This window comes from Centropristis striata, chromosome 6, assembly GCF_030273125.1.
Source record: "Centropristis striata isolate RG_2023a ecotype Rhode Island chromosome 6, C.striata_1.0, whole genome shotgun sequence".
Classification (NCBI taxonomy): Eukaryota; Metazoa; Chordata; class Actinopteri; order Perciformes; family Serranidae; genus Centropristis; species Centropristis striata.
In genome coordinates, this window is record NC_081522.1 from 26,893,656 (window position 1) to 26,907,770 (window position 14,115).

Here is a 14,115-nt window from a genome sequence, read left to right on the forward strand (position 1 = left end):
CTCCTACTTAAAGGGAAACATCATTTTCGTGTTATATGTAGTTCTATCTATCAGTCTAGATTGTTTTGGTGTGAGATGCTGAGTGTTTGAGATATGTGGTTTGCCTAGGACTGTCGCCTACTACTACCATCCTCATCAGGGATCGTGTTTGGGTCCGGAGTGTTGCTGCACTCCTGCAAGACACCGACTACTATTAACTCGTCAGTGTTACTTGAATTTCTTTGCTACTGTTACGGACCCTTGTGCTGTAATTTCATGTTCACTGCTACTGTGACTGATACCATTAGTCCTATTTCTTCTATTAGTACTGCTACTATAACTATTACTACCAATGTTATTCAATTCTAATTACTAGCACCACAACTACTATCATTAGTCACAGACTCCATTATTGGGTTAACCCTCTGGAGTCCATGAAAACGCCGGAGCACCACTTCTTCATGACGTCACAACGTAAAAACGAAGCAGCATGGAGCTCTGCTGTCAACTGAACTCTAAAGTTTTGGCTTTTCCACAAGTTTCCATGTCCGAATTAATGAATCAACCCTTTTTCAGCCAAGATTTAAAAAAAAAAAAAACAACTTGAAGTGTATTAACATGATTTTACTTTTTTTGCAGAGATTTTTCTAATTTAGCTTTGTGCATTTAGCATTTGTAATGAAATATTTTGTGTTTACTATTTTATTTAATTATTTTTTGTGTGTTTTTTTTGTATTTCTATTATGTTTTTAGTGTGTTTTGAGTGTGTTTGTATTGTTTTTTGTAATTTTGTGTGTGTTTTTGGTTTGTTTTTCATGTTTTATGTGTGTTATGTGAGTTTTTTTTTGTGTTGAAAATGTTGATCCAGTAAGTCAAAATGAAAACAATAATCAGGTCATATAGGTGAGGTTGTCTTGAAAACAATGATACCAACACGTCATGGTAAAGCTTTTTAACTGGTTTATACAGGCAGAATGAAAAGGAGTCAAAAACTGACAACAATAATCACTAATGAGTGGTATGTTCAGGTGACATATTCTTTTGGCCCTGTAACCCTGTAAACTGAACATAAACTGAAGTCATGACTTTACCAGGTTACTTTATCTTTTAACCAAAGATGAATGAGTAAACCTAACAGCGTGATTCTCCGCTCCAGATCAGTTGAACAGCAGGAATGTGACGGACAAAGAAAGGAGAAAGAAATAGAGTCAGAGAGTGAAAGAGAGTGATAGAGGTCGGCAGAGAGACAGTGCCACCACTATCCACCACTCAGTCGCTCAGTGACACACACACACACACACACACACACACACACACACACACACACACACACACACACACACACGGTTATAACAGTTCTGAATTTTTCATCAGTTTTAGTTTTAATTAGGTTGTGAATTTTTGTTTTCAAATTCAGTTATTATTAATTCATTTTAGAGTGAGTTTGCTAGTTTTAGTTTGGTATTTAGGTGGGAGATTAAAAGAGGTCAGTAAATTTTCCCTTTATTTCCTTTGGTTTATCCATCTTCATTATGTTTGAAAAAAGTTGACAAAGACGAAAACAAAGGACATTTTCACTATAATCTTAGTTTGTTTTTGTTAGTTTTGTAACCACACAATACAGTTTCAGTTAATTATCTTTTTTTTTTTTAAACTCTCGTTTTTATTTTCATTTCAGTTAACGGAAATGTTTTTTCAATTGTAGTTTTCGTTAACTATAATAACCTTGTTCCCTAGCCCCTTCCCTAACCTTCACCATCACAACTAAATGCCCAACTCTAACCCTAACATAAAGCTAATGTAACCCATAACCCTTAAAACAAAGTCCACTCTCAAAAAAGCCTTTAAAGAAGTGAGGACCGGCCGAAATGTCCTCACTTTGTTGGTTAAAATCGTTACCGGTCCTCACTATGTAGGAAGTACAAGAACACACACACACACACACACACACATTCTTGAACCTTTATCTTTGTGAGGGCCCTCATTGTAATAGTGAATTCCATTGCAAGGTTATAATAGTTTGGGATTTTTCATCAGTTTTAGTTTTAAATTTGTTGTGAATTGTTGTGAATTTTTGTTTTCAAATTCAGTTAGTTTTAAAGAGTTTTTAGAGTGAGTTTGCTAGTTTTAGTTTAGTGTTTATTTATTTTAAATGCTTTAGTTTTAGTTTAGTTTTTATTAGTTTTAGTTTTTTTGTAATGGGGTATTTGTTGGGTGGGAGATTAAAAGAGGTCAGTAAATTTTGCCTTTATTTCCTTTGTCTTATCCATTTTCATTAGCTTTGCAACCACACGATACAGTTTCAGTTAGTTATCATTATCATGTAACCTTTAACCCTTAAAACAAAACTGAAATGTCAAAAAAGCCTTTAAAGAAGTGAGGACCGGCCAAAATGTCCTCACTTTGCAAAAATGTCCTCACTCTGTTGGTTAAAATCGTTACCGGTCCTCACTATGTAGGAAGTACAAAAACAAACACACACACACACACACACACACACACACACACACACACACACACACACACACACACACACACACACACACACACACACACACACACACACACACACACACACACACACACACACACACACACACACACACACACACACACACACACAGGCTAATAGGTCTGTTTCACTCCACTGCCCTAACAAACTCTGCCTCTGATCAACACACAAATATGTGCCAGCGGGCAGATGAGTAGATGAGTTAGGGCAGCAATCACGCTCTAATAAGGGGCACACACACAAACAAAAACACACACATAAACACATGAGAACTTACACACTTGCAAAAGTGCAACAGTGGCACAATGGTGTTCTGTGTTTTGGGTTAGTCCTGCAGCTACTGATGTAGTCAGGAGGCATAGTGCGCTTCCTCTTGTACACACACACACACACACACACACACACACACACACACACACACACACACACATACACACACACACACACACAAACTACTACACTGCCTCAACACCAGCTGACAAACATCCAGCTTGTTTCCGTCCCTTAATCTGTGATCACTCTCTATTCATCTGAGCTCTGCTGAATGGATCTTTGTTGGTCGCATGAGACAAAGAAGAAACATTTCCTGCTGCCAAAGCTAACTCGAGCGTGAGTTGATGGTGACAAAGACCAAAGTGAGGCTTCTTGTCCACTTGTCTACAACTGTCCTGTCCATGTTCCTGTATGATAATCATTAGAAAGTCTAATATCTGCACCAGGACTGCCTTTTTTCTTATGTTCCGATTGGCTCACCTTGATCGGTCGCTCTAGCTCTGGCTTCTTATAACGGAGATACATCATCCCAACGATCGCCATGGCGATGCAGAGCCAGTTGAAGAAGCTGAAGAAGTTTATGACGGAGAAGATGTCTTTAGAGAAGGCGTAGAGCAGCGTCATCAAACACTGGAGGGAAGGACGGAAAAGGAAATCAAGTGCAGTGTAAGAAAACCACTGATCACTGTTGTGTGTGAGAAACAGCAGCAAAGCTGTCATTGGTCATTTTATATTTACCCTATCCCACAGCAGCATTATCTTACTACTCCATTACTACTGTAAGTGCATTGGTACCCTTCTGATTTAAAGACTGAAAGGAGATTTAATAATAATTCCTAATTCATAGTGACAGATATGTCATGGTTCAGACACTTTTTCAGTGGTCAAATTCAAGCACTTTTCAAGGACTTTCAAGGTCCATTTTCAAGCTTTCCAAGGACCTTATAACGGTTGTGAGTTGCATGTTTTAGATGAGTACTTACATGCTAAAAGGGTAATTTCACTCAACCATACCAACAGGAATGGTATTAGGCTTTTAACAACCAAAAGTACAGTTAATGCTAATCTCAATATTCAATTTAGTATTTTTTTCATTGAACATGTGATTATCTTTAGTCAGATTGCAAGAGAAATACAGTAAGAATTTCAAGCATTTTCAAGCACTTTATCCAAAATCCAAGCAATTTTTAAACCTTGAAAATACAACATTAAAATGTAAGAATTTTCAAGGATTTCAAGCACCCGTATGAACCCTGATATGTGTACTGTAGTGTGCAGTCAATTAGACAGTAAAGAGTACTTACAGTGAATATAAGTGAGGGTAGTGGGGTCAGCAGGCTGGGGTGGATCATTGACAGGAGACTGGGCAGGTGACCCTCCCGGGAACCCACGAAGAATAACCTGAGAGGGAAGCAGAGACATGGGCACTGAGTATGAACCCTCAATGCATTTCTACTCATAATAGAGTTGTGTGTTTATGCAGGTCTTTCTGAGCTCTCACTGTTTTCCCAGACCTGGTTAGGTAGTCTACATGTATGCATGGAAGTACATGTATGCACGTTTCTGGGTTTTTCATTTGGCATGTGTGTGTGTGCATTCTTGTCCTACCTACACAGTGAGGACCGTAATGTGTTTTTAACCAACGAAGTGAGGACAGTTATGGAAAGTGAGGACATTTCAGCCAGTCCTCACTCCTTCAAAAGCCTGTCCGGGGGTTAACACTCACTACTAGGTTTAGGTTACGGTTAAGGTAAGGGTTAGGGTTATGCGTTTTGCTGTGATGGTTAAGGTTAGAGTAAGGGTCTACGGAAGACATTAGGCGTGTTTCCACTTAGCCGATATCCAAAAAGTACTGAAAAAGTATCGGCTAACCAGCGGAGTCTGAATGTGACAACAGACCGACGCGGCAAGCAGTGTTACAGCAACTTGTCGCTATATTTAGCGACTATTCAGACCCCTCTAGAGACTTTTTCAAAAAAGCGACGAGCGACAAATCGAGCGACTTTTTATGGTGTAGACTCGTTACTCTTTTTAACGAGTAGCAGGCACCATCCCAAAGCACTCACAAGCGGCCCAGTCCTCCCGCAGCAGTTTCTCCCAGCTGTAGTCAGCAGAGCAAGAGCTGTTAACCCCTCAGCCTCTAGTTTGCCAGATCCTCTCTCCTAAGCCACACCCATAACGGCTCACAAAGAGGGAAAAGTACGAGTGTCCTCATAAAGATAGTACGAAGACGTGTGTGTGTGTGTGTGTGTGTGTGTGTGTGTTACCTGGATGATGTAAACAGAGAGCCGTTGACAGATCCAAAGCAGGACAGACCAACAAACACTGGGATGATCCATGCCATCGGACCAAGGTGGTGGTTGCCAAAATCCTGCAGGAAACACACACATTTTTTATTAGTTTTAGTGTTAGTTTTAGTTTTTTGTAATGGGGTATTTGTTGGGTGCCAAGACATATTAAGACCTTAAAACAGAGAGATGCATTAGATTTCATATCAACCAAAAAGGTTTACATGTGAAAAAAGTTGACAAGATGAAAAAGAAGGACATTTTCACCATAATTTTAGTTAGTTTTGTAACCACACAATAGAGTTTCAGTTAGTTATCATTTTTTTTAAAACTCTCGTTTTTATTTTTATTTCAGTTAACAAAAATTTTTTTTCAGTTCTAGTTTTAATTTTTTCGTTCGTTTTAACTGTAATAACTTTGGTGTGAACTCACCACAGCCACGGCCTCTGATCCGATCATCTCCTCAGGGGAGAGGGTGGTGAAATAGGCCAGGTTGGTCAGAACGTACACTACCGTTACTATGGGCAGAGAGATGATGATGGCACGGGGAAGATTTCTGAGGATGACACACAAACAGTCTTAATTACAACTGAGATTACAACTATAGTCGGCAACCAAGTCTTATTTTATCTTAAAATAATACAAGTCACTCATTTACACTCACTTGTAAGGCTCAATCATCTCCTCAGTGACAAAATTCAAGTAGTTCCTGTAAGCAGAAGATGCAGCAATCAAAGACAAAGTAAAGGATGGAAGACTCGTTTTATTTAACCCAGGAGGGTAAATTTGGAATCTCGTCTGCTTTCAATACCAAGAAGGGAAACAATACTAGGAAGTAGTTTGGTTGTTAATACATTGTTATGGCTAATGAACATTCAGTGGAGTTTGATCTTGATGATAAGATGATACAGTCCCAACAAAAAGTTAGGATGCTGTCTTAAATGTAAATAAAGTGTGATTATTTGCTTTAATATTATTATTTTTCCATTCAGACATACAGTCATGGAAAAGTTTATAAGACCACCCTTTTCTTCAGTTTCTTGTTCATTTACTTCCTGGTACAACTACATTTACATTAGTCATTCAGCAGACGCTTTTATCCAAAGCGACTTACAGGGAAAAAAAGGAACAATCAAGGTATCATGCAATAAGAGCCATTAGTGCAGCAATAAGTGCTAGTGACAATTCTTAAAGGAGTAGAGTTGTGGTGTGGTGCTAGAAGAGAAGATGCTCTCTGAAGAGCTGGGTCTTCAAGAGGTTTTTAAAGGTAGAGAGGGACGCCCCTGCTCTGCTAGGAACTGGTAGTGGTTCCACCAACGGGGAACAAGAAATGCAAAGAGTCGTGAGGTAGCATATGTCTGAATCAGGGCGTTCAAGTAGCTGGGTGCAGTACCGGAGACAACTTTGTTGACCAGCATTAGAGATTTGAATTTGATGCGGGCTGCAACAGGTAGCCAGTGGAGCTGGATGAGCAGCGGGGTGACATGTGACCTTTTTGGCTGGTTGTAGATCATCAGGCCCATCAGGAGGGCATTACAGTAGTCAAGTTTTGAGATGAAGACAGCTTGTCTCAGGAGTTAAGTAGCATGTTCAATTAGGAAGGTCTGATTTTTCTGATGTTGTAAAGTGCAAAGCGGCATGACCGGGCAACTGAGGAGACATGACTGGAAAAGGTGAGTTGGTCATCAATCATCACACCTAAGTTTCTCACCACCCTGGTGGGGGCAAGACACGGGAAGTCAGTTTTGATGTTGATGTCGTGGTGTATAGTAGGTTTAGCAGGGAGGACAAGCAGTTCAGTTTTTGAAAGTTTCAGCTGGAGGTGATGTGCCTTCATCCATGTGGCGATGTCTGAGAGGCAGTCAGAGACCCGTGCAGAGGCTGAGGGGTCATCAGGAGGAAATGACAGATCGAGCTGAGTGTCATCTGCATAGCAGTGATAGGAAAAGCCATGTGAGTGGATAATCTGACCCAGGGATGTGGTGTAGATAGTAAATAGCAGGTGCCCCAGCACTGAGCCCTGGGGGACCCCCATGGAGAGGCAAAGCATAGTAGATAACTGTCCATGCCAGGATGCACTGAATGAGTGTCCTGTCAGGTTGGAACAGAGGCGACATGACTGGAGAAGTTGAGTTGGTCATCAATCATCAGCCCTAAGTTTCTCACCATCCAACTAAAGGTACATTTGTTTGGACAAATATAATGATAACAACAAAAACAGCTCACAAGAGTTTACTTTAAGAGCTGATATCTAGACATTTTCCATGGTTTTCTTGATAAAATGTTGGTTATCATAACAAAAAAAACCATGTAAACTGTTTTTGTTATAATCATTAAATGTGTCCAAACAAATGTACCTTTTAGTTGTACCAGGCATTAAAATGAACAAGATATTAGAGAAAACAAGGATGGTAATATTTTTTGATATTAAAACAGTGCAAAGACAATAAACTTAATGTTCAAACTGATCAACTGTCTATATTTATATAGATTTTATGCCTGGCAAAAAGTTGGGACGTGGGCATGTTTATCATTGTGTTACATCAACTTTTCTCTTAACTACAAACGGTAAGTTTTTAGGAAGTGAGCACACCAACTGTGGAAGTTTAGAAAGCAAAAGTATTTCCCAATCTTGCTTGATACGCAACTTCAGTTCCTCAACAGCCCAGTTAAAGTCATAATTTGCATTTCATAATGCGCTTCATGTTTTTAAAGGGACAGAAGTATGGACTGCATGCGGCCAGTCTAGTACCTCTGATTATAGGTGATAGGTGAGACTCATCTGATACCAATTAAGCTGGTTACCTGTGGAATGTTCCAAACGGGTGTTTTATTAATGCTCCACAACATTCCTATTCTTTGCTGTTCCCAACTTTTGTTTTGTTATTGATTAACAGAATGTTGTTTAAAAAGATAAATGGTTGCATAGGTTTATATCCTCCTTCCACTATGACCGTTCACTAACTCAGCACATTTGAATCCTCCTGATCCAGAGGTAGGTCGATGTGCTAACTCACCAGCCACCGTAAGCGAACAGGCCGCTGTAGAGTGCCAGGCCGATGCTGCCAAACTCATATTTGGACCCCTCAAAGGAATTTTCTGGAAGAAGACGGTCTACGCCACCTGGAGAAGCACAGGGAGAAACAATACCGATGAGACAAAGAAAAACAAAAAAATATTCTGTCTGCATTATTGCTCTGCAGACAAGTTTACCAAAATGTCAAACAATAAACGAACACACAGCAAAAAGCCTTTGGAGAGGGGAAAACATTGGGCTTAAATCTGTCTTGGTATGTGGATCATGGAAGGCCTGCAGAATGTAATGAATTTAAGACAGGCTGAGACAGTCAATAAGTGACCCAGACAGTGGCACGGCTCTGTGGATCAACCTGAGGCATGAGGATCACACAACAGAAAAACAGAAAGGACTGCGAGAAAAGGGAGACAGGCAGAGAAATGTTTTATTGCTTTGCTTCACGGACAGAGCAACAATATGGCTATTTTACTTAAGATTTATCAGCGGCTGTAGGATTTCTGACATGTTGATCACAAGCTCTCTCCTGAACCCCAGGTTGCTGCTGGTTTGAGGGGATCGCTGCCACATTCCTGACGGAGCTGCACCCCACAACATGTACACACATTCTCAGACGGAGCAACGGTTGCTAAACCAACAGCCTGGGGCAGTGTTGGTACTGGGAGGGTTAGGCCTAAGCCACTGTGTAGCGTGGGAAGGGCCCAAATCCTGTGCTGTCTGTGTGACTAACTGCCCTCTTAACGAACAGGCCCATGTGTAACCAAAGCATCCTAAGATCCTGTTGCCACACCTGCTCAGTGCTGCTTGATGTACCACCCTGACCAGGGAGCTTTGCTGGGGGTCTCTGGGTCCTGGAGTCTTTATCATAAAGCGAGTTTACCAAATAATAATCGCTTTGACTCATTTTCAGTTGCTTTGGTTCTACAGTCATGGAAAAACTGATTATTTTCTCCAATCTCTTGTTCATTTTAATGTCTGGTACAACTAAAGGTACACTTATGAACAAATATAATGAAAACAACAAAAATGTTTGATAATGATTTTGGTTATTATCAAGAAAACCATGGAAAATGGCTAAATATCAGCTCTTAAATTAAACTCTTATGAGCTGTTTTTGTTGTTAATGTTATATTTGTCCAAAGAAAGTTGTAACTTTAGTTGTACCAGGTAGGGGTGTGCCTTATCGTATCGTTCACAATTATAGCGCTATAATTTTTTAATGGGTAAAAAAAATGCATATCATGATATTGTCAACATTCCTACTTGTTGTGGCGTGAGGGTTTCCATTAATGACCTAGTAGACTGTGGCGGCTCCAGAGTCTCATGTGCTGCACTAACGTCACAATTCAACCTACTGAAAGTACATCTACACTGTAAAAAATGTTTGTAGAAATTATAGTAAAAAACTGTCAAATTACATCAGAAATAGGGCGTAAAATTAAAATTTGTATATCACCGTAGTAGACACTTTTAATTACCGTAAATCAAAGTGTTCTTGAGATATCACGTTCAAGATATTTAACTGCCTCTCAGACATCGCCACATGGATGAAGGAACATCACCTCCAGCTGAACCTTTCAAAAACTGAACTGCTGGTCCTCCCTGCTAAACCTACAATACACCACGACATCAACATCAAAATTGACTCCCAGTGTCTTGCCCCCACCAGGGTGGTGAGAAACTTAGGTGTGATGATTGATGACCAACTCACCTTTTCCAGTCATGTCTCCTCAGTTGCCCGGTCATGCCGATTTGCACTTTACAACATCAGAAAAATCAGACCTTCCTAATTGAACATGCCACTCAACTCTTGACACAAGCTGTTGTCATCTCAAAACTTGACTACTGCAACACCCGCCTGACGGGCCTCCCAGACTGCACAGTGAAACCGCTTCAGATGATCCAGAACGCGGCGGTGCTCCTGGTCTACAACCAGCCAAAAAGGTCACATGTCACCCCGCTGCTCATCCAGCTCCACTGGCTACCTGTTGCAGCCCGCATCAAATACAAATCTTTAATGCTGGTCCACAAAGTTGTCTCCAGTACTGCACCCAGCTACTTGAACGCCCTGATTCAGGCATGCTACCTCACGACCTTTTCGCTCTTCCAATGAACGGCGCCTGGCTCTGCCCCCCGTGCGTCCAAGACAATCCAGACTCTTCGCATTTCTTGTTCCCTCTTGGTGGAACCACTACCAGTTCCTAGCAGAGCAGGGGCGTCCCTCTCTACCTTTATAAACCTTCTGAAGACCCAGCTCTTCAGAGAGCATCTTCTCTCCTAGCACCACACCACAACTCTACTCCTTAAAGCAGGGATGGGCAACTGGAGGCCCGGGGGCCACATACGACCCGTACCCTCACTTGAAGTGGCCCTCAGTACAACTACATGCATTTGAGCTTGAATTTCTTAAAAGTGCAGTGTAAAAATGCACAAAATTACTTCTTGCAATTAATGTTGATCTGCTGTTCTTGCACTGAAAAAAAAGAAATCACAGTTTTTTATTTACTTCAAACCTTTTGTATTCCTATTTATACTGTTATGCATGCATTTGAGCATGAAATATGTTAAGTTACTGCACTGTAAACATATTTAAAAGTTCAGTTTCATCATATCTGGTTAAGTGCACAGTCCTATATGTGGCCCTGTGGTAGTGTCCATGAAAAATTGTGGCCCCCCTCCAGCATTTAAGTTGCCCATCCCTGCCTTAAAGAATCCTTAATCGGCTCTTATTGCACTATACCTTGATTGTTTACCTTTTTTTTTTTTTTACTGTAAGTCGCTTTGGATAAAAGCGTCTGCTAAATGACTAAATGTAAATGTCAAGAGAATGGGATGGACGCAAGACCACAGTGACCCTAATCTTTGATCTTTCACGACCAAAATCTGATCTGTTCATCCTCAAATCCAAGTGGATATGTGTGCCAAATTTGAAAAAAATCCCTCAATGCATTCCTGAGATATACAACCCGACCTGCAGCCACAGCTTTCCCTGGTGCAAAGATAGCTTCTTTTTCTTTTAACCTATAAAGACGATCTCATTTGAGAACAGATAAGAAATATTTGGCACACAGCCATGGACCTCTAATGGACATCTTATTCCTGAAAGTATTGTAACAGCAGGTTTGACATGTCGGAGAGGAAGAAGAGATGTTTTACATGTCAGAAGTTTGAGTCATCTGTTTGACAGAAGCACTTCCAAACCAATTTATCATTTAGTTTTAATGCCAAATGCCAAAAATATTGTTCCACTCAAATATCAAAGTGGTTTCCCACACTGCAGGTTGATCAGCACACTAAGGTTTCATGTGACTATCACACCTCAGGCCTTGTTTCTTTGAACACAGACACACAGACAATAGTTCTGGATGGTCTGCCTCCAGCACTACAGCTCACCTGACATCAGTAGAACACCTGATTGGTTCTTAACCTTCATAGCTTGTATTGGTGCTAAAGTATGAATCATCCCTGACTCATGCTTCCTCCTTCAGCCCTTTCGAGCCCAGCCTTTATTTTCTGCGATACAGACTGTATTACAAAATAATACAGTTGCAAGAGAAAGTATGTAAACCCTTTGAAATTACCCGTTTCTTCATGCAGATGAAATAGGTCATTTCAAAGGGTTCACATACTTTTTCTTGCAACTATATATCCTCCTTCAGTCCTTCCTTGCCCACTTTACTCTTGCACTGCCATTTACAGTTTTGTTCCTTCTTCTGTTACTCCCAGATCACTTTCCACAACACTGGTCAGGGAACACTCAAAGCTGCAATCAGCTGGTCATATGATACCAGTGCCAGGCAGTGTGAGACACACACACACACACACACACACACAGAATGAAATATGCATGCACAGTGAAAGGTGCACACATACCAAACAAAGACGGAATGAAAGAAAGTTCCTTCCTCTAGTCAGTTGAAATTAGGCCTGGTGTAATAATAGGGATAATAAGGATTTAGGCACTTCATGGAGTGCTTTTGCATTAAAAAGTGTAATCAAGTGCACTGCTGGACCAAATATTTTAAAGGGGACATACTGGCTTATTTTCAGGTTAAAGTTTGTACTTTAGGTTTCTACTACAACAACTAGAATCTAGATGTTTACATGGTTTAAAGTTCAAGTAGTACTTTTTTTCTCCTCATATTGTCAGTATGAATGTATTCACTCTCTGTCTGAAATACGTTTAAGTGCCTGTCTCTTTAAACCCTCATCCCAAAAAGTCCAGTCTGCTCTGATTGGTGAGCATTTCTAGGTATTATACACACACACTTTCTGCATCTCTGCACCATCATTGCAGCCAGGGAACGGCACTGTAGCTGCATTTTCTACCAATGAATACTGCAGTTATGAAATCACAACCTTACAGAAGTTTATGAATACAGCCGTAGTGTGCATTTGTGATAAATACACAGTATTTATATTGACTTGCTTTATAATCAAGAAGACACAGAACCTTTTTTTTGACAGTATGGGACCTTAAAAACCTAAACAGAATAAAGATGCTTGCATCAAAATTCATACAGGCATTGACTGAAATTTGCCTCACTTGCAACACTTAAAAACATAAAAATTAAAGTTAATTTGGCAGACAGATCACCAACTACTGAGATTCTTCTGACCCAGGGTAGTATCTGACGTCTGCCGGAGGGAAGTAAACAAAAATCAAATGTACATATTTAAAGTATAAGAAAGGTTGCTTGTAGCATGCACAAACAGTAGCACAACTTGTGCTAATACAACAGTTTATAGGATTCCCTACTTGCTGTTATAACGAAGGAGAGGGGCTACCATTACAAATGTCAACTGTTTCAAAGGTTTTAGGTGAACTTTGTTAATTCAGATGAGAAACTCCCTTTGTGTGGATTACGCAGAGTCTAACACAAATTGGAGGCTCTCCGTGTGCATACTTGGCAGTGACTGAGTTTACAGTGAGCTCAAAGAGACTGTGGATCAGGTAAAGCCAAAGGCATTCCATGGATTAGCCCTACACTTAGGACTGAGATGAATGGAACGCTCCACATTTCAGGTAAACAAACCTAGAGTTTCCTAAGAAGTCTGTTTTGGAGCCGTTCCACTGCAAACACACACACCATTTACTGATAAACATCTCATAGGCAGCTCTGCTGATGTGTGAAACAGCAATGCAACTGCTTCAAGATGTCACGCAGGTCATTTACATGAGGCCAGAGAATATTGTATTTAATAGTATCCTAGAGAACGAGAATAAAAAGGTGTGAAGTAAATCCCTGCACCACAGATGGACTGTGACAAGCAGAATGTGAATTAAATCAGAGGCAAGTTTCCAACAACAGATCAGTCTCTGTGAGTGTTTCACTTCCAAACAGCGTAGGCAGGTGTCACATCGAAAGTAGGGCTTTACTGCAGCTAATCAGATTACACTGTTCCCTAATCTGAGACATCAGCAGACTCTGACTCTATGAGCCACAGGACGAGCAGAGTGTGCCTGCTGTCGCTTTGGTTTATCTCTAACAATCTCTGGCCACGGTGGCAACTAAACGGAAACTATTGCATCTCTGATCATGATAAACATTTTACATAACTGTGAATCTGATCATGTGAGAGTCGTCTTATGACAAGCAGCAAATCTAACTCATTGTTACACGTTTTCCAACAGATATGCAGGAGAGGATGGTCTCTTCTATTACTTTGTGGGTCTCTAGACAGACTGGAACGTAGTTCTTTTGCTGGGCTGGTGCTAGTTCTCAGTCTCTCTACAAATGTTGCTTCTGGGTTTGTCAGCCTACATTGGCATCCAAACATTACTGGTGCAACACTTTTGTGCTGCTCGTCTTGTATGCTATGGACAGCTATTATGTTCTAATTAACACTGAATGTAAGACTTTGTTGCAAGCTAACGCTAGCCCGCCAACGCTAGCCCGCCAATGCTAGCCTGTATCAATCACATTGCAGTTAAACCAATCAAGATAAAAAGAACGATTCACGTTTTATTAAGTCTTTTAGGCACAATAATCCCACCCCCCCAGTGTAAGCGGTTCATGGTCCGAGAC

The 14,115-nt window shown here is 40.6% G+C and overlaps 1 protein-coding gene across 1 annotated transcript in view; it reads right to left on the reverse strand.

The window, feature by feature from the left end:
* slc7a5 (solute carrier family 7 member 5) overlaps nucleotides 1–14,115 on the reverse strand; it is a 38,960-nt gene that overhangs the window by 8,874 nt on the left and 15,971 nt on the right. Inside the window, exons 3-8 of the mRNA XM_059334852.1 lie at nucleotides 8,070–8,175; nucleotides 5,717–5,761; nucleotides 5,485–5,608; nucleotides 5,032–5,135; nucleotides 4,069–4,165; nucleotides 3,245–3,394 (exon numbers count right to left, since the gene is read on the reverse strand). Of these exons, the coding sequence (XP_059190835.1) occupies nucleotides 3,245–3,394; nucleotides 4,069–4,165; nucleotides 5,032–5,135; nucleotides 5,485–5,608; nucleotides 5,717–5,761; nucleotides 8,070–8,175 (626 nt within the window). The remainder of the gene's footprint in view (nucleotides 1–3,244; nucleotides 3,395–4,068; nucleotides 4,166–5,031; nucleotides 5,136–5,484; nucleotides 5,609–5,716; nucleotides 5,762–8,069; nucleotides 8,176–14,115) is intronic.